The 24,302-nt window shown below is 35.6% G+C and overlaps 1 protein-coding gene across 1 annotated transcript in view; it reads left to right on the forward strand.

Moving 5' to 3' along the window:
- RNGTT (RNA guanylyltransferase and 5'-phosphatase) overlaps positions 1-24,302 on the forward strand; it is a 306,404-nt gene that overhangs the window by 160,646 nt on the left and 121,456 nt on the right. Inside the window, exon 13 of the mRNA XM_019442831.2 lies at positions 12,215-12,315. Within this exon, the coding sequence (XP_019298376.1) occupies positions 12,215-12,315 (101 nt within the window). The remainder of the gene's footprint in view (positions 1-12,214; positions 12,316-24,302) is intronic.

Here is a 24,302-nt window from a genome sequence, read left to right on the forward strand (position 1 = left end):
TTCTTGTGAAATATTAATGTTTTTATTAAACCTTTACTACTGCCAGGTATATTGAATGTTATGGATAGATTGTAAAATGAAAATTGGAATTAGTCTAATGCCTTGTCTTGGAGTACATGACGAATTAGAGTGGTTTTCCTCTGAAGCAGAGATGATGTTACCATGGTGAGAGCTTCTGTTGCCATGACATTTGCTTGCATATTTTGATAGGTCTTCATTTGAAGAAGGGCTCTGTTTCCTGGCAGACTGGAAAAGTGTCATTCTATCTTTTCTCAAAATGTGTTATTTTTTACTGAAAAATATAATAATTTCCAAAGAACTGTGATAGTGAAGTGCCAAGAAAGAAAATACACCTTGTTTATTTTTAATTTTTTTCCTTTTTCAACTTTTAGAACGCAGCAAAATATTCTTAGCTTGCTTTGTCTTCTTCTAGTTTTCTTAATAAATAAGATATTTCACTTCCATTGAATTTTGTTGACAAAATAAACAGCTAAAGGTGAATAATTCGTAATCAGTCTCAGTTGAATATAGATAAATAACGTTATTGTACAACTAAAAGACACTGCTAATGATGATATATTGGTAGCAGAGCAAGGGGAAATAAATATAAATAAGGACTTAACAAAAATGAACGAATCAGTGAATTCCAATAGGTAAATATATAATGTACAAAATCAGTCAGTGTTCATATAAATGATACATACTAAACACAATGAATTAAGGTTAGTTCTTTTTTATGGATAACTTAGGTTCAATGTTGAAATGTTAATGGCAGATATTTTTTAAAAATTGTGTTTTACAGTGGTATATTTTTAATTTTTAACCAGACAATACAGAAATTTTAACATGTAGTAAAAAAAAAAAAATAATGCATAGAAGAAAGCCTCCCTCTCACATGTCCTCCCTTCTTGTTATCTATTATTGTTAGTTTTTAATTTAACTTTTCAATTTCAATTACACATATGTTAATACATAATAACATAAGGTAGCATGTTATTTTGCACTTTGCTTTTCAGAATTTGTTCCTCTGTATCTTTAAATGTATATTTTGTTAATGCTCTAATTTTAGCATCTGGGGACATACTGGGGTCAGCAACAAGATAGGGCTTATTTTTGACATCTCCCATCTCTTATGCTTGTGACAATTCAGAATTTTAGAAGGAAGTATTTGAAAAGATGCATTCTGTCCATTTAGAATGAAAAAAAAATTTATTTTCCTTTTGTTGAACTTCGGTGATAACTTTAGTGGCTCTTTCTGCTGGTAGACCGGTTCATTTTGTAAAAGCTGCAAACTGAAGTATTCTATAATGAGCACATATTTATACAAGCTGTTTCTTCTGCCTCAAACTGTTTTTTTCTTTCCTGTATTACTCCCATTCATCCTTTGAATGTCACATTAGGTGTTTTGCTTGTTTGGGAAAGCCAGTTCCAGCTAGGTGAGTGCGATTCTCCCCAGCTACCACAGAACTTTTGTTGATTCCAAAACATTTCACACCATACTGTGATTTTTAGTTATTTTAAGAATTCATATTTTCCTAACTGGACTATAAGTACCATGAAAGCAAAGGCCACATTGATCTCCTTCACATTGATATTTTTAGTACCTATACCGTAGTAGGTTCTCAGAGGGTGAATATTAGGTGCTGTGTTTTGTATACATTCTGAATGTCTCACTGTACTTTCTCTTGTTTGTGCTTACACTCCTTCTTTTTCCCTATAACTCTCTGCTTAAAAAAAGTTTTTTAAATGTTTATTTATTAAAAAATATTTTTTTTAACGTGTATTTATTTTTGAGAGACAGAGAGAGACAGAGCATGAGCAGGGGAGGGGCAGAGAGAGGGAGACACAGAATCCAAAGCAGGCTTTAGGCTCTGAGCTGTGAGCACAGAGCCCGATGCGGGGCTTGAGCCCACAAACAGCGAGATCATGACCTGAGCCGAAGTTGGACACCCAACCGAGGCACCAGGCGCCTCTCTTATTTTAGAGAGAGAGAGAGAGAGAGAGCGCGAGCGAGTGAGTGAGCCAGAGCACGAGTGGGGGTGGGGCAGAGAGGGAGACCGAGACACAGAATCCAAGGCAGGCTCCAGGCTCTGAGCTGTCAGCACAGAGCCTGACGCGGGGCTCGAACCCACGAGCTGTGAGATCATGACCTGAGCTGAAGTCGGTCGCTTAACCGATCGAGCCTCCCAGGCACCCTCCTATAACTCTTCTGTTTAAATTTCACTTCCTCTGGGAAGCTTCTCGATCGTTTTGATTATATGTTATATCTTCTATTTCCTGCCGTTACAGCTCTGAACTGCACATTTCATAAAACTCACAATCTGTTTTAATTGCTTATTTGTCTGAAAACCCACATTACCTTCATCTCTCTGGCCTCTAGCAGAGGTTGACACAGACCTTCTAGTTGATCAATAGATATTTGCTAGAAAAGAAAAAGAGTGAATGCATACTCTAGACCAGTGGTTCTCAACTGGGGCCATTTCACTCACTAGATGACATATGACAGTGTCTGGAGACATTTTTCATTAGCACAACTGAAAGGGGGTGGTTGTTGGTGCTGGTATCAGTGAGCAGAGGCCAGGGATGTTGCTAAACCTTCTATGATGCACAGGACAGCACCCTGCCCCCCGCCCCCACACCTCAAGCGAACACTTGGCTTGGACTACAGATGAAGATTTAGAGGTAACTTTTATTGTGGGTGTACTTGGAGCTTTAAAGGAGTGGATTATATGCTGTGAGTAACTGTAAAAAAGGGCAGAGAATAGATACTTGAAGAATGTATATTCAAAATTGATTCTGATGTTGAAATTTACCCCAAATGACTTTAATAGACAGTTTTTTAAAACCTCTGATAAATGTTTAATGTTAATGTTTCTCTGATGGTTTTTAATGAAGCAGAATAAGCCTATGTAGTAATATATATTGATTTTTTTTTCCATTCCCTGTCTACCATGCCCTGTTGTGTGATACCTCTATCTGTGTATGTGTTTTCTTTGCTATTCTTTGCTTTCTGTCATCTCTCTTTTAAGGAGTATGTGTGTGTGTGTTTCCATGTTCAGTAATGTAACATAAAATTATAAAATTATTTTTGTTATGAAGTTTTTGAGAGCTTCTTTGCTTCCTGAGATAATTGGGACTCTTGGAGTTGTTTTAAAGCCAGATTTATTAAATCACTGTTTTATAAAGAAATTGAGTTGTTCTCTTAAACTAGTTTTGACAGGAGGGCAAAATTACTCCGGTTGCCTTTTTTAACTAAATTATCTGCCCTCCATCTGAGAGCACTGTGTGTCATAGCAATTCTTCATACCAATGCTAGAAGCATAGAAAAGCATTTTAGTGATATTATGTAGTATAAATTAGCAAAAAAGTGGTTAACTTAGTTGATGTATAAAAGTCACTAGGCTGCAGGTATTACTTGTATCTAGAATTTGATCATCTATCAGTAGACTGCTTTTATTTAGACTTGTGTCTACCAGAGAAAAGGAGAAACTTTGTGAGTCTGCTAGGTCTAAAAGCTAATGGAATTTTTTACCATATGACAATAATCTTAGGTATTAAGTGGGTATTAACCTGGAGTTGTGGAATGTATTAGCTCATTCCTTCATCTAATAAACTGGGTGCTTACTATATGTCATATTCATTGCTGAGTTTTAGAAATAATAAAGATGGATAAAGCACCTGCATTCTATGGAGAAACTTGACATAGCGGCACATTACCTTACAGTGTATGAGGTGAGAGAGTGCAGACTGATGGAGGAGTGGAGATACTTTAGTGGGCCCAGAGAGAGGATCAGGGTGCCCTGGGAGATTTAGGCCCATGCTAAGGATAGGTCTAGATACTTGGCTTAGTAGGTTTTCACGGGTAGTATGAGCTAAATGGTTAGATGCTGAAGAAGTTTATTAGGTTCTCTGAGCTGTCTTTTCCCCACTATCCAGGCCACTTGCCAGTTGCTTTCTCCTCCTACTCATCCCCCTGCACAAAACTAGAGTAATTAGAAAACCACTGACTTAAAATTGGTTTCCTTTGGAACAGTTTTATAATCTCAACTCATGAGATCATTTAATCTACCCTTTTCAACCTTTCATCATTTGCTTTTGGACAAATGATACATTTTATTTTGTTAATGGTATGAAGATTTTTGCATTACTTCGATTTGGGAGTGTTTTGGACAAGTTGTAACCAGTCTGGTTGTCATTTTGTTTATCTGTAAAAAGAGGGAGTTTACTGCATGTTTTCAGGTCTGCTCATTTCTCTAGTATTCTTATTCAGGTCAATTAACTGGTCTTGATATTAATTGGCTATTTTAATTTAACCCACCTTTATCCCAGTTTCCTTATTGACTAAATTTTAAAATCACTGTAGTTCTCTGGAACTGCCCAGATACAGAAGCTAAAGCTGAAGTTTCAGAAGTCTTTGTATAACTGTTTTTTTTTTTTTCAAAAATTGTTTCATTAGCCACAGGTTTACAACAATAGCAAGAAGAAATTAATTAGACTTGTGAATAAGAGAGCAGAAATAGTAATCTGAAAATATTTTTGTGTAATTTTTCCAATCTGAATAAACCAAGAAATTGTTTCAATTCTCTAATAATTTTACACTAAAATGACAAGTTCAGAAGCCTCATTGTGGTTGAGCTCACTGTCTTGTTAGTCTATCTTCTCCAACTAGTATGATAACTGGGCGCATACTCTAAGTACTCTGTGTTGACTGAATGACTTTTCTCCCATATAGGGTATTTATGTGTCTTGATTTTGTATAATGGATATTTGCTATTTGCTTCTCCATGAAACATGGACAAATAACCAAGTCACTAAGTCTGGAGTTGTTTTACTCCTGTATCCAGTAGCAGTACCAGATAGGACTTCTTCTGTTTTCCTTAAAACTAAATGCTAGAAAAGCAATAAAAATAAAATTAATATAGTAAGGCCAGGGATCTTTCTTAGCTTCAGGGTGTGATCCTTGTGAAGAAGGCATTATGCCTCAGGTTTCAGTGTAGGGCCTTGATGGAATATGATAACATAACTGCTCACATTTTACTAGTGGGAATCATAGAGTAGCATAGGGCTACATAGTATTAGGTATCTCTAGTCTAGATACCATTTTTTAGGCAAACAATACTATTTCTGCATTTTTACAAGCAAGATAGATAAAGTCCCACTTTGAACTTTCTTAAAATCATGAAGTTAGTAGTTAGTAGAGGCAAAAAGGAAATAAATGTCTTCTCCTCTTTGCTGTTATTACTGTCAGCTTCCTTTACATTAGAGTTTCTCAACTTTGGTACCACTGACATTTTGGGCTGGATAGTTCTTTGTTGTGGGCAGCTGCCCTGCAGGTTTTAGGTTTAGAAACATCTCTGGTCTCTGCCCACTAGATGGCAGCAGCACTCCCTACCCCTCCTTAGTGTGACAACCAAAAATGCAGGCATTGCCAAATATGGAGGTGCGGAAAGTGGGGGAGAATCACCCCTAGCTGAGAACTGCAGCTTTATCCAACTAATATATCACTTATGCCTCCATTTCATTTTATCCGTGTTTTAGAGACTTCTGTTTGGCATATGGCCATCCTCTACCTCTACGCCAGGTTCTGTTCTCATTTGATAAATACTTTCCCAAACATCTTTTACTCTGTTTCTGAATTTGTATCCATTACATTTTTTCTTTAAGAGGATGATAGATATCTTGGGTTATATAGGTGATTGCATTCAGACATAATCTACCCCCAAGTTTGTACTTCACAGCTTACCTGCTAAAACCAGATTTATTTCTATAGAACTAAATATGTATTGGTTAAATATAAGTTCAATAATTATTTAAATCTAGATACATGCTGGTGAATTTAATGAAATTAAAATGCATTACTCCCTAATTAAACACTGAAAATTATAGCTTGAAAAAAAGTTTTTGTATCCATGTTTATAGTTCAGCAAGATTCTGTATTTTAAGTTGGGTAACTCATAAATATTTAATTTTAAAAGACTAAGTCCCTGTATTATATAATATCTTTGCCCTTATCATTTTGGGGATCATGAAAAAAGGATTTTTTGGTAGTGATTGATGCACCTAATCTTTCACAAATATTGCTAATCTAAGTCATTTCATAATCTAAATTATTCTATTTAAAAAGTAAACCTAAATATACTGAGACTAATATTTTGTAATGAATTTAAAAGTTTAGCACAATAAAATGCAAATTTTTATTAAGTATTTGTTGAGCATTGTACTAGGTGTTTTGTAGGCACAGAATTAGATACTATTTTTGCTGGAGTAGAATTTACATTCTAATAAGTATTTAAATACATTTTATTCATGGAATCTATGTCATTGTAGAATTTACATTAAGTAATTGAGAACTACCATATTTTTCTAAAATTTATTAATATGAATTTCATTAATTTTCATAAAGGTGCTTTGAATTCCCAATAATATCAAGTCTAGTATTTCAAATGAATATAAATGGTTTGGTGTGCAAGGAGATGAGGAATGACTTAAGTTTATGAATTATTGCTGTGTAAAAACAGAATTAGTACATGCTGTTTTCTCATTAGATTCAAGTTTGGCTCTTGATTTCCGGAGAGAAGAATGCGAAGGATATTTAATATTTATTATACAAATAACATTATATATTCAGATTCTTTTTAGAATTGGTCATTAGCTACCTGTTGTGAAATATTTTAAAACTGTACACAATTAACCTTTCCTGCATTTAATAACTTAGATTGGTATTGGTTTCTAAGTAGTCTCATACTCATGCTCATAAATAGAGAACAGAAGTAAATGATAGTTTGTCTGACATTCTCTTGGCTGAGGTCGTGAATGGGGTTGAGATGGATGCTGACTTTCCTTTCTTCCCTTGCTCTTTTTTTACCCCTCACTACCACAGTGAACCACTCTCACTAAAAGGTCGATGACATATCTGTCAGGTATGCTTTATTAGAAAAAAAGACTAAATTTTTATCAGTCTTCTCATTAATGGGTTGACAACTGGAAAATTCTGCAGTTTTGGCATTTTTAAAAAATTATATTCAATAAGTCTAAAGAGATTTATTTGTGATCATTCTGAAAGATGTATGTTACCTAAGTGAATCTCTCAGGGCAAATAAATGGATGAAACTTCCACTGAAATATTATATATTTGATTTTATATTCATTCATGTTTAAACATAAGACTTGGGGGAAATAGCATATATTTTTAAATTTGCTACAGATAAAATATCTTTAATATCAGCTCCAGTGGTTTGTCTTTGTTAGTACAACGTAAGTTTTACTAAATTTGATGTTGTATGGACTTCGGTTTGAAGTTTTTTTTTTTTTTTTTTAACGTTTATTCATTTTTGAGAGAGAGAGAGAGAGAGAGACAGAGCATGAGTAGGGGAGGGCAGAGAGAGAGGGAGACACAGAATATGAAGCAGACTCCAGTGTCTGAGCTGTCAGCACAGAGCCCGATGTAGAGCTCGAACCCATGAACCATGAGATCATGACCTGAGCTGAAGTCGAATGCTTAACCAACTTAGCCACCCAGGTGCCCCTGGACTTCTGTTTGAAATAACTAATCCTGTGACTAGGGTTTTTGCAGTTTTTCTCAAATTTTTAAAACTGTGTTAGAATGCAGTTTGACTTTTATATTTAAGAAAAATATTTGTAATGAGAGCACTTAGCAATTTTTCCATCCCAATGAATATCTTTCTCATAATATGGCTCCACTCCCTGTAGACATACTTGCCTCTCCTTCAGTAGATCCTAATATTTTTCTACTCCTGTGTTTTACTTGTATTTACTTCATGCTATAAGTCTGCATAAATGAATATTACCCATTTGTCAAGGCTTACAATGATCATTCCTTTATAATCAGTTCTTAATTCACTTAACTAAAATATTTTCTTACTGTGTTGCCAGAATACATTTAAAACACTTATTTTTCCTGTAATCTCGTTAACTGCATGGACAGTGTTCTACAACTATTTCTACTATTTCCAAAACTTTTACATCACCCCAAACAGAAATTCTGTAACCATTAAGTGAGAGCTCACCTTTCCCCACCCCAGCTCTTGGTACCTCTAATCTACTTTCTGTTGCCATGAATTTGCCTATTCTGGATATTTCCTATAAGTGGAGTTATACAACTTTTATACTTTTGTGTCTGGCTTATTTCACTTGTAATGGTGTTTTCGAGGTTCATTCTTTTTGTAGCATGCATTAGAATTCCATTCCTTTTTATGGCTGAATAATATTCCATCGAGTATACATACCGTATTTTGTTTATCCATTCTTATAGTGATGGAACATAGGTTTTCATCTTTTGACTACTGTGAATAATGCTACACTGAACATTCACATATAAGTATCTGTTTGAGTCCCTGTTTTCAGTTTTTTGGGGCTGTATTTTCAGTTTTTTGTTTGTTTTTGTTTGTTTGTTTTTTGGCTGTGTACCTAATAGTGGGGTTGTTGAATCATAGGGTAAATGTGTGTTTAGCTTTTTGGGGAACTACCAAACTGTTATCTTTAGTGGCTGCATCATTTTATCTTCCTTATAGTAATGTATGTGGGTTCTAATTTCTCTTTATCCTCTCTAACACTAGTTATTTCCCCTGGTGATAGTCACCCTAGTAGGTATCTCATTGTGGTTTTGCTTTGCATTTCTTTCATGGGTAATGATAGTAAGCATCTCCTTATGGGCTTATTGGGCATTTTATATGTTCTGGGTAGAAATGTCTATTCAAATTCTTTGCCAGTATTAAATTGGGTTGTCTTTGGTTATTAAGTTGTAGGAATTCTTTATATATTTTAGATATTAAATCTTTATTAGGTATATGATTTGCATATTTTCCCCATTTTGTAAGTTGTCTTTTTACTTTCTTGATAATGTCTTAGGATGCACAGAAGTTTTGTAATTTGAAGTCCAGTTTACCTATTTTTTCTTTTATTGCTTGTGCTTTTGGTATTATACCTAAGAATCCAAGATTATGAAAATTTATCCCTATGCTTTTGTTTAAGAGTTGTATGGTTTTAGTTGTTATATTTAGGTCCTTGGTCCAGTTTTACTTAGTTTTTATATGGTGGGACAAAGCAGTCCAATTTCATTATATTACATGTGGAATTCTAGCTATCCCAGCATCATTTGTTGAAGAGAATATTCTCTCCCCATTGAACAGACTTTGCATTCTTCTTAAAAAAATCAGTTGGCTATTGATGTATAGGTTTATTTCTGTACTCTCAATTCTTTTCTGTTGGGTCTGTATGTCTACTTTTATGCCAGTATCTCTGTTTACAAGTAGCCTTGTACCAAGCTTTGAAGCTGGGATGTGCGAATCCTCCAACTTTGTTTGTTCTCTTTTCAAGATTATTTTGGCTTTTCTGGGTCTCTTGTAATTCCTTACGAATTTGAGGCACAAAAGGCTGTTGGGATTTTGAAAGGGATTGCATTAAATCTGTAGATTGCTTTGGTAGTATTGACATCTTAACAATAGTAAGCCTTCCTACATTGGTATTCTGAGGCCAATTCCAGTGTGTATGTGGGGGTTCCCCACATCGATAAGCAATTCTAGGACACCAGCTGGGTGTACAACAGTTCAGCTCAAATTTGACACCTGGAGGTAGTGTCAAATTCCACAGATTGAGGGCTGTGTCCTACAACACTGCCGCCTCCTCAACCCACCTTCAGATGCCAGTTGCAAGCCCAGGTTATCACCTGTACTTCTGACCAGCTGGCTATAAATCAGAGGTTCCCATGACCCCCCCTCAGGTTTGATTAATTTGCTGGATGGAATCAGTGCATAGACAAGGACTGGGGAAGGGGCACAGGGTTTTCATGCCATTTCCAGGCTTGCCACTCTTACTGAGTCTTCACATGGTCACCAGTCTGGAAGCTCTCCAAACCGTCTTTTTTTAGTTTTCTTTTCTTTTTTTTTTTTCAACGTTTTTTATTTATTTTTGGGACAGAGAGAGACAGAGCATGAACGGGGGAGGGGCAGAGAGAGAGGGAGACACAGAATCGGAAACAGGCTCCAGGCTCCGAGCCATCAGCCCAGAGCCTGACGCGGGGCTCGAACTCACGGACCGCGAGATCGTGACCTGGCTGAAGTCGGACGCTTAACCGACTGCGCCACCCAGGCGCCCCATCTTTTTTTAGTTTTCTTAAGGAAGCCTCATTAGATAGGACCAACTGATTAAATCAGTGGCCATTGGTGGTTGAATCTTACCTCTAGCCCTTCTTTCCTCCTCAGAAGTTGGGGGAGTGGCACTGAAAATTCCTACCCCCTAATCACTTGGTTGGCTGCTCTGGCAACCAGCTTTCAATGTTAAGTGCTTTCCAAAATCTACTTCAATTGACAGGACAAAAGACCTCTATTGCTCGCCTTGTTTAGGGAATTCCAAGGGTTTTAGGAGTTTTGCACTAGAAATGGGACAAAGACCAAATGTTTATTTCTTATTGTAGATCACAATATCACACTCTCTATGAATACGGAATGTTTTCCCATTTTTTAGTTCTTTAACTTTTTCAGTAATGGTTTGGTTTTCAGTATACGATCATTCACTTCCTTGGTTAAATTTATTCCTATGTATTTTGTTCTTTTAGATGTTACTGTAAATGGAATTGCTTTCCTTTTCTGATTGTTTGTTATAGAAACACATCTGATTTTTTGTATTGATAATCCCACCAAAATATTAAATTATTAGGAATGAATTTAACAAAAATTGTGTTATGATTTATATACTGAAAATCAGAAAACATTGCTGAAAAAAATTTTGGAAGACCTAAATAAACAGATTTGCAATGTTCATGAATTGGAAGTTTCAGTGTTGTTCAAATGTCCTATCTCCCCATATTGACCTTTTGATTCAGTGCAATATTAGTTAAAATCCCAATAGACTTATTTTTCATAGGAATTGACAAGCTGATTTTAAAATTTATGTGGAAAAAATTTTTTAATGTTTATTTGTTTTTGAGCGAGAGACAGGGTGTGAGTGGGGGAAGGGCAGAGAAAGAGGGAGACACAGAATCCGAAGCAGGCTCCAGGCTCTGAGCTGTCAGCACAGAGCCTGATGCAGGGCTCAAACCCACGAGCTGCAACATCATGACCTGAGCCGAAGTCGGACACTTAACTGAGCCACCCAGGTGCCCCAAATTTATGTGGAAATATAAGTAAAACATTAGCTAAGAGAGTTTGGAAAAAGATCAAAGTTTAAGGACTTACACAACTAGATTTCAAAATTATTATAAAGTCACAGTAGTTGAGACAGTGTGCTGTTAGTGGGAGGAAAGTCATATTATTCAGTGTAACAGATTAGTGAGAATAGACATATATCTGTAGCTGTAAGTGGTTAATTTTTGACAAGGGTGCCAAGGCAACTCAGGGAAGAAAGATAATCTTTTCAACAAATGGCCCTGTATTGATTTGACATCCATATGCCAATGAACCTAGTCCCTTACTTCATACTATATAAATAAATTAACCTCAGATGGGTCTTATACTCCCAAATAACAGCTAAAATGATAAAATTTTCTAAGAAAATTGTAGCAATCTTAGGATGTGCAAAGATTCCTTAAAGAGGGCACAAAAGGCAGCACAAATTATGAAATTTTTAAGTTGATTGAATCCATGCGTTAAAATTCACTGGTTAACTTTATTCGTTGTAAATTATGCCACAGTAAAGCTGAACAAGAGAAAAACAGTTTTTGTTTTTTTTTTTTTAAACTATCAAACTTCCTATCCATTTTTAGAAGGATTGGAGAGAATAACAGGTTTCATTCTTTTTATGGACTTTCACAAATAAAGGTCTGCATACTTTGGCAGGAAAAGGAGAAAGGTTGTTACTAAGAAGGTCAGTAACTAGCTTCGCTCATCAGTTAAGATAAAACTTATATTTAGAAAAGAAGTAGTGGTTTTGCTTAATAAGAAGTAATTGAAAGGGATTAAGAGTCACAAACTTCCAATTATAAAATAAATAAGTAATGAGGATGAAATGTACAGCATAGGGAACATAGGCAATAATATTGTAATAACTTTGTGTGGCAACGGATGATGAGTACACTTACTGTGGTGAGTAGTGTGTAATGTGTAGAATTGTCAGACTTCTATGTTGTACACCTGCAATTAATATAACATTGTATATCAGCTGTATTGCAGTTTAAGAAAATACAAAGCATACTATAAAAAGTAGTTGATATGTTTATTTTTTAGCTTGTTATTAATCACTGTCATTTAATTCACTTTAGAAATATAAACCTGGTCGATGTGATGATATTTTGAAATGGAAGCCTCCTAGTTTGAATTCTGTGGATTTTCGCCTAAAGATAACAAGAATGGGAGGAGAAGGGTAAGTATGCACTTCCCACCATTTTTACATGAAATAATACTGTTTGTATAAGGCTTCACTGTTTACTGGATATGTTACATATATGTTACCCTCCCTCTGCAAAAGTGAAATACTTTATTTTACAATGTATGTATAATACCTCTACATCTGATTTTCAGCTATTAGAGCTAGTAATGTTTTGTAGCATCCTTTAAACTTTACTAATTTTGGTCTTTAAAAGTACAGATATTTCTCATATAAAAAACGAACTTTGTTAAATTGTAGAAGTGAAAATAGATTTCACTTAAGTAATCCTGTCAGGTGAATTATAAAAGTAAGATATGATCATTGTTATTATAACTAAATGTTTTGAGGTAAGCCCTTTTTACTTTGAAAGAAACTACTTCATGCTTGCGTTTACATAGCAAACATTTATCCATAGTTTATTAGGGTCAGGTTTTAATTGTTGATTTTCATTAAGATTTTTCATAATGTTCATTAGGTGTTTTTTTCATTTACTGGTTAATCTTCCTTATATGACTTTATTGGTTGCTATTTTAGAATTCCTTGTTTCATTTCACCTTGTTCCACAAATTTTTATGATGTTAAATAAATATATAACAATAAAGTAAGTAATGTTTGATCAAGGAAATCGTAAAGTAAATAACAGTGACAAAAGGATGAAAAGGTTACCAGTACATGCTATGGAATCCTTTTTGCGTGCCAAAGGTAAACTACAGATTTGTTTTTTGTAGCTAATGGAACAAAGAATCAGTTATATGAATCCAGACTCCAGAAGATAAAGTTTCTTAAGAGACTGGGCATTTTTATTTATTTATTATTATTAATTAATTTATTTTAAAGAAATGTGGTTAGTCCCACCTTTCTTTCTTTTTCTTTCTTTCTTTCTTTCTTTCTTTCTTTCTTTCTTTCTTTCTTTCTTTCTTTCCTTATTCATTTATTTGAAAATATAATTTATTGTCAAATTGGCTAACATTCAGTGTGTAAAGTGTGCTCTTGGTATTATTTTTTTAAATGTTTATTTATTTTTGAGAGAGAGAGAGAGAGAGCGAGCGAGCAGGGGAGGGGCAGAGAGAGAGGGAGACACAGAGTCCAAAGCAGGCTCCAGGCTCTGAGCTGTCAGCACAGAGCCTGACACAGGTCTCAAACTCACAAACTGTGAGATTATGACCTGAGCTGAAGTCGGACACTTAACTGACTGAGCCACCCAGGTGCCACAAGACTGTGCATTTTTAGATGAAGGATAGTGTGCAGTGTGGTGAATCCTAAGTAAAAAAAGGGAGTGTGATAAATTATATGAGTGTCAATTTTCATAAAATAAGGGTATTTAATATTTTACATCCTTAAATAAGAGTTTGTGACTTAGTATATAGTATAGTTTAGTTAGAACAATTATCTGGGGCCCCAAATACTGTTTCTTGGAAGTATTTCACTCTGTATTGGTCTGAGTTTATCCAAGGACAGATGGGTTTTTAACTATTTATAGGATGGTATGGAATATATGTATTTATAGGACTATATATAGGACTGTATGGAATATATATATAATCAAAGAGTAGATAAAAGAAATAACATGGCAACCCAGAATATCTGTACACCAGATTCTTTGTGAGAAAGGATAACTTTGAGTTTACTTCTTATCAGTACTTACCTAAACATTATTTCTCTTATTTAATCCTTGGGAAACAATGTTAATATCAATACCAATTAATGTTAATCATTAACATTTTGTTTTTGTTGTTAATCAACATTATAAAAATGCTTTATATTAATATGCTATTAATTATTAATATTGATAATTAAATCTTATCAATCAATTTTTTGAAATTGCCTCAAACTATATGTATAAAATCTTTGGATAAGTATTGATAAGTATTAAATTCAAGATCATTCTTCCTGACAAAGTATCTGGTGTACAGATATTCTGAGTTGCCAGTAAATTCTGGAACCTGTATGTTGATAGTCCTGCAAGCCGAGTGTAGGCCTGATATGTTTTTCGGAAATGCCTTTTGGAAGACTGCTTCACTTCTAGCAGTGGAAGCTGAGGGATTAATTCTGATAGGCTGCCTGCATCTTTTTTTTCCCATAAAAGACATAGATGAATATGGTTCTTGTGAAATATGAGTCCAAAGGTAAAATAAAAAATTTTAAATTGCTTTATTACTTAATTTTCTATTTTGTCTAATACTGTATTTATAATACAGAGTTAAGGAATATAAACCCTTGTGTGTGTTTTATTGATGTTGAGTTTTGAAAAATTATTTTGTTTTGCTTTTTATGGGTCATAATTGTTAGCACTTAAAAAGCTACGTGAGGCTATGTATAGAATGTCCATTTTCTAACTAGCAAGGAAACAACTGTTTCCTTGCAGTTGTCCACTGCATTTGAATACAGCAGAATGGAATTCAGTTTAGTAGTTTGTCATCCCAGTTTTGCTTTGTTCTTAGTATTTTTTAATGTACATTTTGTTCTTTTAAAATTTTAGCTATTTTTCAATGTCTTCTTACCGAAAAAGAAAAGGATTTACTTTTGATCCTAGTGCATCTTTTTTCTTTAAATTTTTTTTTATTTTTTATTTTTTAATTTTATTTAAATAATTATTTATTTTTTAATTTTATTTTTGAGACAGAGAGAGACAGAGCATGAACGGGGGGAGGGTCAGAGAGAGAGGGAGACACAGAATCTGAAACAGGCTCCAGGCTCTGAGCTGTCAGCACAGAGCCCGATGCGGGGCTCGAACTCACGGACCGTGAGATCATGACCTGAGCCAAAGTCGGACACTTAACCGACTGAGCCATTCAGGCGCCCCGGTCCTAATGCATTTTTAAAACATCAAAATGTCAGCATTGAGGGTGATTTTATGATGGGAATATGGAAGTTACATTGGTGTAGGTACATAATTTATTTATAAAACATGGGTGTCAGTTTTCAAAAATAGGGTATTTAATATGAAATACAGTGTGATAACTATTACATAAAACATGTAATATTCAGTTAGCCAGAGTAATATGGGTTTTTAACGTAAAGAATGTTATGTGTTATAGCAGTTTCCACTAAATAAATGAGCTTGTATCTAATGCTTATGTTAGATGCAGTATGTTAGAGAGCATTTTAAGAAATCTGCCTGTAATAGTTTGAAAGGAGAATAGCTATGTCTCTAAATTGTAAGAATCATAGCATGTGACCAGTGAAGTGACACTAAGTTATTAAAATACCATCAGACAAGCTCGTTTCTTTTCTTGATTGTACTTGTAAGTATTTTTAAATCTAAAAGCTCATCTAATCTAAAGCATAGAATGGAGTAGAATGTCTTAAAAGATAGAATACAAGTACCAATCCTTGAAAATGTCTCCAGCTGCTGTAATAAAGTGGGTATAGTATAGATTCTTATGAGATTGAAATTTAACACAAATAGAAAAATGCATTATGTTGAATGCCCTGTTAATGGCAATTAAAACCTAAAATTTGCTTTTTATTTAACTGCTTTTAGTATCATTTCTGAAAATTTGGGGTGTATTAACTTTGATTTATCATGACCTAAATAATTTCTCTATATCTCAGTTATTTACATTGTGTTGAACTTTATAGGCACACTATATAGATTTTCATCTAAGAGCTATATGTTATTTTAAAAATATTGTGGGTTTATATTAATTTATCTGCAACCAAAAACCGTGGTCATTGTGTGAAAAGCTAGGATTATGAAGGTAGTCTATATTCTGGAAAGTGCTAACTCTTGAGTACAGTCTCCATGACTTATAGTGAGTGGGGTGAGCTTATTATTTGTATAGCCAAGTAGTTTAGAGCACATATTCTAGAGTTAGACTGCCTGGGTTTAAATATCCTTATTAGCTGTGTGACCTTGAGCACACTCCTTTTTTCTGTGCCTCATATTCCTCATTCATATAATAGAAATTGGAGTCATGAGATTTACAGGGATTAAATGAGCTAATATATGTAAAATATTTTAGAACAGATGGCACCTGGTAAGCATTTAAGTGTTTGTTGTTATTTTAATTAAAATTGATTTAAAAGTGCATATTTCCTTTCTTCAAAGTTTTTATTTATTTTGAGAGAGAGAGAGAATGTGAGTGAGAGCGTGGAGGAGCAGGGAGAGAGGGAATCCCAAGCAGGCTCTGTGCTCTCAGTGGGGAGTCCAATGCAGGAGGGCTCAGGGCTCAGTCCCACAGACCATGAAATCATGACCTGAGCCGAAATCAATAGTCGGACACTTAACCGACTGAGCCACCCAGGCGCCCCTATGTGGTTCATGGTGACTTGAATATAATAAACACTCAAGAAATATCAAATGGTGAAGTGTATATATAAACATAAAAATACAAAAAGGTGTGTGTATAAGAATTAAATTGAGTTATCACCTATAATAGGAAGATTGGAAATATTCAGTGTCTTTTTTTTTTTATTGTATAAATCTTTTGAGATTTATATCTATATCTTCATCTATATTTACATCTATATCTTCATATGTGTTTCTAGGAAAGTTGCTAATAACATTCTAAATAGTGTCTTTTATAAATTGGTCCAGACTGTTGAGATATAAGATTTTCTTAAAGGTTTGAAACTGAACTCAGACCTACCATCCAACTTTGTTGTTTGATTTTATATTCACATATAGTTATGTGATGTTAATAGATATATCAATATGGGTATAGTCAAAAACAAAAACAGAAAATATTTTAACAGAATTGATTTAATATGAAGAATTGTAATCAGTTATTAAAGAACTGAAAAGGCAAAAATATGTTGAAGAGATAGTAACTGCAGGAAGCACTTACCATGCAAAGGGGAACAAATGAATGGAGGTGAATTATTAAAACTGAAAAGCTTAGAGGCACCTGGGTGGCTCGGTAAGTTGAGCATCTGACTCTTGATTTTGGCTTAGGTCCTGGTCCTCAGGTAGTGAGCTTGAGCCCTGCATTGGGCTCCACACTGAACCTGGAGCCTGCTTGAGATTCATATTTTCTCTCTCTCTCTCTCTCTCTCTCTCTCTCTCTCTCCCTCCCACTCTCTCTCTGCCCCCGTGCCCCTCTCCTCTGCTTTCTCTTTCTAAAAATAAAAAATGAAATATTTAAAAAAAACTGAAAAGCTTGGAGAAGGCCCTGGAGAGCTTATAAGAAGGTCACTGCCAGCTGCTGGTGGTGTTGCCTCAAGATCTCGGAGGATATATCTTATGGCTCTAAATTTTGACATCTGAAGACGTGTACAGTACTGGCTAGCAGGTGCTGAGTTTTCAGAGGAGGCCCAATGCAGTTGATCTGAGGACTGCGGTAGAAACTTCAGGGGAGTCAACTGGTACTACTGGGATCAGTTGTCACTCCAGGGTAGAGAACTTTTGCTGCAAACAGGAGCGAATAGGTACCTTCTTTCTTCTTTAGTCTTTTACCCCCTGCCCCCAAGAATTATACAACAAACTGGAGCAAAGAGAATGAGTTTGAAGTGAAGTGACGATACCTTAATATTACCTCAGTCCACTTCTTTAGTTACTTATCATCCATTCACTTCTACACATGCTTGAATTTCCATAAAACAGCAAAAATGGTATTCTTTCACTTGAGGTGCATATATTCTTACTGTCCCTTCGAAGTACAGGGACACAAATTCCCAGTTAATCATTTACCCATTTCTAGGAGACAGTCATGCTGTCTATCACTGGGTGATGTTAATCTCTCCTCAGATTCAGTCATGATTCCATACAAATACTATTGCTTAATGACTGAATTGTAAAGTTAGTCGGCATCGGCAGTCTTGACACCGGTCATAAGACCATAGCTGAAGCTTTCTTTTCCCTCTGTCCATTTCATTTTTCCTTTGTTCTGAGATGATCTAGGCTAAAACATAAAAACGTGGTGAGGTGACACAAAACCTTTATTCCTGATAGGTCTGGTCCTCAGTGGTCTTACCTTTTTTTGTTGTTTATGCAGTTTTCCATTAACTTTTACTGTTGGACAGGAAGCACCCCAGAGAATACCCTAGGTTCCAGACATAGCCCTTCCTAGTGGTTTCTGTAGCAACAATCTGGCTTGTCTTTGGTAATAGAATCAGTCACATCAGCTAGCAGAGTAATCCATCTCTCTCTGTCTGTCTCTCTTTTTGCTTGTTGGTTCAGATAACATGAGAAGCACAAAATGGTCAACTAGCAGTTTCAGTTTCTAATTCAGTGGGGTATTCTTGTGTCCCTTGATATAGAAGCACTCTTATTTGCAAACCAGAATTTCTACATTAAAGTTGCTCGGATGGAAAACAAAAGTTCTGTGAGTAGATAATTAAGAATCATATTGAGATAAGGATGGTCTTTGACTCCTGTATTTTGGCTAAAGGAGAAAGGACACCATATATTTGGTCACAGATTTAAAGTCCTAGCCCACAACCATCCTTTTAAAATGTGGTCTCCTAACTGGTGTTGTAATTGAATTTTCAGTTGACCATTATACTGTTCTGTTAAGCCAGCTGCTTCTAGGTGGGAGGTGAGGCCAGTGAATTTCAAGGCGTTGAGCCCATTGCCCCAATTGTTTTTGAAGTAAGTTTTATGGAAACTGATGTTTTAAATTAAAAAAAAATTTTTTTAATGTTTATTTTCAAGAGAGAGAGTGGGGGGGGGGGGGCAGAGCATGAGCACGGGAGGGGCAGAGAGAGGAGACTGGAATTGGAAGCAGGCTCCAGGTTCAGAGCTATCAGCACAGAGCCCGACACAGAGCTTGAAATCACAAACCATGAGATCATGACCTGAGCCGAAGTCAGATGCTCAACTGAGCCACCCAGGTGCCCCTATGGCAAGTCATGTTAATGAGTAAGACATTCAATAGGTCCATAGAAGGTGATGTTAGTAGAAGTGTTAAAGAGAAAAAAAATGTTATCTAGAATATTTATGTGATCTAGTAAGGATAAACTGCTTCTATTTCCATGATAGAAGTCAGTGTAATCAACCTACCAAAAGACTTACAATATGCTGTCATTGTAGTGATCATAGCGATCCTTGCTCTGTGGGTCAGTGGCTGGTTAGTTCTCCTGGGGAATGATGCCATATCAAGGGACTCATTCATTGTGGTCTCAAGTGTTGGCAAGTTGAACACTTGGTGGTAGCTGTGGCCAGATCATCTGTGTTGAGGAAAGAGCCCAGGCATCATAGCCTTTGCCTCTTCCACTGTTGCCATTTTCACAAGAACTCCTTGAGTAAACTCTGGGATGGCTGGGGAAATAAAAGGATTGACATTCAGAATGAGTCATTTTGGCCACCTGATTATTGAAAGCCTCCTTTGTAATGAATACCTATTTCTTCATAATCCATGCCTATTCTGAGTGTTCCCTTTATGTACCTTTCCCACCTTCCCCATACCTTCATTGTCACTAATCTTCCAATCCTGTTTTTTCCATATCCTTGACCAGTTTTCTGAACTATCGGCAGTCAGTGTAAATTTATGCTTCTGGCCATCATCTCTCAGTCCAGGCTGTATGTTTCAAAGCTCGGCCCATTGGTAGAATTTCCCATCACTGATGTCTTCAGGCTGTTGTCATGCAGCAGTCCATTTCCCTTTTTTTCTAGGACATCATGGAACTTTAAACTATTTGTAAGTTTTTTCCTTCCCCCATCTGGTAATAAGAAATTCCCCCTTGATATTAGGTGTGGATTGAAGAGAAGAAAGCGGTTGCCTAAGTAAAGAAACCATACCTCTACCTATATTTTCTGGACTTACTCAAGCCCAGTATCTTATGTGGCGTTTCTACTTAATGAATAGTATGTTCCTATTGTCCCAACACTTTATGGCTTAGTGGGTCAAATAGTACCCATTTCATCATGGGCAACTTAAGTCATCATGTGGTTACGTGTTTCAGTCTCTTTCAAAGTCCAATAGCAAGCTAGGATCTGTTTCTTAAAGGATTGATGATCTTTAGGAAATGGCATGTTTTTGCTCTAAAACCCTGAAGACTGGTATGATTCTCTTATTGGGCCTTGCCCAAAGCTCTAGACAATGGATATGGTGGGCTATAAGGTTCAAGTAGCAGAACGGCTTATACTATAGCTTGGATTTGTTACAGAGCTTTCTGTTTCTCTGATCCCAACTTATAAATGCTTTTCAAGCATTGTGTCCCCGCTCCCCCAACCCCCTTTTAGTAGTAAATAGTGCACATGTCGTAACTTGTCTTTACCTTGGAGAGGCTATCTGACAGCTCTTAGGCCATTGGACTGCTTAAAATCTTACTTCAGTAATGGACTCCTTAATTTTGTGGATTTTCTCTCTCATCTTTTGTCTCACATATATGTCTTACTAAGGGATCTAAAGAACTTTTTGCTTCTTCCTCATTTTTAATAAGTGTAAGTCCAGAATCATCAGTATTGTGGATAAATGTTTTGTTCTATATAATGTTAGAATGATCACCATCTCTGGAAAAAATAAAGATAATAAAAGTGGTGGTAAGGGTATAGAGATATTGGAACCCTCAAACATTGATATTGAGATTGTAAATTGGTGCAGCCACTCTGGCAGTTCCTTAGAATGTTAAAGATAGACTTACCATATGACTGAGCAGTTTTAGTCCCAGGTATATATGCAAGAGAAATGAAAACCTGTGTCCACAAAAAATCGGTCCATGAATCTTCTTCGCAATATTATTCATAATAGCCAAAAAGTGGAAACAATCCAAATATCAGTCAACTAAAAAATGGATAAATGTGCAAACAAAATAGCTCTTCTATTCACCAGACTTAGTATAGTAGATCCTCTTAAGCAAAGAGGCTCTGAAAGGTTACCACTTAGATTTTAATTTCAGCTCTGCCACTCTTAGGTTAAATCTTTGTGTTACTTGTGTTTCTATAGCTGTATAATGTAGATAATAGAAGTGCCTATCCCTTGTGGAAAGTGAATGAGATAATACATACAAACATTTAGTCCACTGCATGTCACATAATAAAAACTATATTAAACTATTAAGAAAAAATGACCACTGTCTCTATGAAGTATACTATGGCAAAAAGCAGGAGAGTTGATGGCCGTAAATTACATTGTTGGTCATGCCAGGCCAAGGCAAGTATCTTCTGATAGTACCTCAGTTAATACAGGGACATATTTGCCAACTTGTAGTTATATGTAAGATTTCAGATTGTGTTGATTTGCTTCATTAAAGATAGCACATCTGGAACAGCAGCAGCATTTGCTGTCACAATCTGATTAAATGTATGGTAATTTGTAATCATTCTTCATGATTATCCACCTTCTGTATAGGCTAAACATCTAAATTAAATGGATATATGATTGATATTTATCACTCCAGTATCTTTTTAAGTCTTTGATGGTGGCACTAATCTCTGTACCTGTCTTGGGGATATGGCTGCATGATTGCTTTTGCTTTCTATCCTTGGTAGGGAGAGCAAGTTCCAGGGGCTTTCAGTGGCTTTTCCTAGTATAATAAGGGTTACGCCCTGGGTCAGAGAGCAAAGGTGGAAATTCTTCCAGTTATACTTTCAGGAACTGGAAAATAACCACAGGTTATATCTGTGGACACACTGCCCCATTTAGATTTAAACTTGAGCCAGAAACCCATTTATCACCTGATCACCCACCCTAAGCTCTCTTTGACAGGTCTTGTTGGCATTTTGCATCCCTGGTAATTAATGTCTGTTTAAAGGGAGTGTCTGGTAATCCCTGACTGGTTCAAGTATTTCTTTTTTCCAGTGCATAATCACCCTAGCAAGCGCTGCCAGTCTTCTGAAGAATAATTAGAGGAAGATTTACAGCAAGGGCCAGCACATATTTTTTTAATAAAAGGCTAGATAGTAAATATTTTTGGGTTCGCAGGCCATATAGTCTTTATCACAGCTCCTTAACTCTGCCATTGTAGTGCAAAAGCAGTCACAAAGTATGTAAATGAATGAGTGTGGCTGTGTTCTAATAAAACTTTATTTACAAAAACAGGTGTCAGGCTAGATATGGCCTACAGGTTTTTGTTTGCCAGTGAAGGTTTATACTCTGTACATGAGGTAGTGTTGCTAGGTCTTTCTGCAAGGGTCTTGACCTCTGCCTTCTATTAAGGGGCTCAGGTCTTAACCTGCTCAGGTCTGTGCATTTCAATTTGAGAAATGCTGGCACAATGAAATCAGTAGAATCAACTACATGATTCCACTTTACCTCCTATTGAAAATGTATGAAGGGGCTCCTGGGTGGCTCAATCAGTTAAGCATCCAACTCTTGATTTCGGCTCAGGTCATGATCTCACAGTTTGTGAGTTCGAGCCCCACATGGGGCTCTGTGCTGACCTCTCAGAGCCTGCTTCAGATTCTCTGTCTCCTTTGCTCTCTGCCTCTTCTGCACTTGCTCTCTCTTGAAAATAAATATTAAAAAAAAAAAAGAAAATGTATGAAAATGTCCTCTTTGCTGACTAAAGGGTTTTTTTTCCTTCTGCTCAAGTTTATTTAAAAAATAGAATGATTAATTTTATTCCTCATGCTTGTTTGACCTAGTGTTTTTATTTTTAAGAAGGAAATAATAGTGGTAAAATATTCAAAATGTTGAAAAAAATGTTCTTGTATAAGAAAGGATTAAGTCAGCAAGAATATAGCTAATAAATTATATGGGGAAAAAGTTATTTCTTTGCTGAACTGAGCCTTTTTCTCTCTTGTTTTTTCCTCTTCTGCCTTTATTTTGTATGAAATGCTTCACTCTTAACTTGCATCATTAAAAATTATTTTAAATAAGTGATATTAGAGATAAAAACACTACTGTAGCCAATGTTATTACATGGTATGCTTAATGATTAAGCTATTTGGCATAGTTGGTCAATGACTATTTTCATCTTTTAGCAAATGGTCCATAATAACACTTTAGTTACCTTATTTGAAATAGTCTCATCGCCTAAACGTTTTTTAAGACAGATGCTTCCTTAGATTTTAGTTCTTTAGGGGGTTTTTGTATCAAATTCTTTTCTTTTTTTAATTTAAATTTTAGTTAGCATACAGTGCAATATTGGTTTTAGGAGTAGAAATCAGTGATTCATCACTTATATACAGCACCCAGTGCTCATCACAAGTGCCCTCCTCAATGCCCATCACCCATGTAGCCCATCTCAAATTCTTGGTTATGTTTTATTTCCACTGTGGGCTAGGAGAAGAAAGGAGGAGCTTCAGCTGGCTTTTCATTTCCTCTGCCTGGCTATCTGTATTAGGTATTACTAATTCCTGTGAACTCCTTTGTTTCATCCTCCCTACTTCCTGCAGAAAATCTTTCTCAGTCCATCTACCAAGAATAAATATCATAGTCAAAGTGCCTGTGAGTAACTATTAGGAGAAAAGGAGCATGTGGTTTCAGAACATCTGCGTGTGACCTCACTGGAGTCAAACTATTTCCTTTCACTTATTAATTTAAATGAGAAACTGGGATCATCTTTGTTTCATCATTTGGTTCTTTGGAGTTTAACTTTTATATTTATTCACTTTAAAATGATTCTTTATGATGAGAACCTTTTTGCTGTGTCTTTTGCTCTAATCTCAGGTATGTATTCCTTAATTGAAATTTCTCTAAGTTAGCTTTTACATTACAAGAAGCTTGTCACTTGGTAGATATCTCTGGGGAATATTGTATGAATTAAGTACAGTTAAATTCCTCCTTTGAATCACATTCTGGGTGGGGGAGAATTTAAATAACTTATGAACACCGTATTTGACTTATAGACCCTCTGGAGGAGTGAGATGGAGAGAACTGTAAACAAATTTTAAATTCTTTTTTAGTAGATTTGTTTTTTGCAGTGTAGAAACGTAAAACTGTTTTATGGGATTGAACAAATGAGTACTGATTTTAGGAGACAGTGTTCTCATTGAGGAATGAGGAAGACACAAATATGGAATAGAAGACAGTGAAGAATCCTATGGAGTGGATTAGAATTTTTAAAATAATTGAATATGTATATATGTGTACAATATATACAAATATATAAGCATATATAAGTATACATATTTATATAAATACTTTTCCTAGCTC

Source organism: Panthera pardus, unplaced genomic scaffold (genome assembly GCF_024362965.1).
Source record: "Panthera pardus isolate Hobbes unplaced genomic scaffold, ASM2436296v1 HiC_scaffold_17, whole genome shotgun sequence".
NCBI lineage: Eukaryota > Metazoa > Chordata > Mammalia > Carnivora > Felidae > Panthera > Panthera pardus.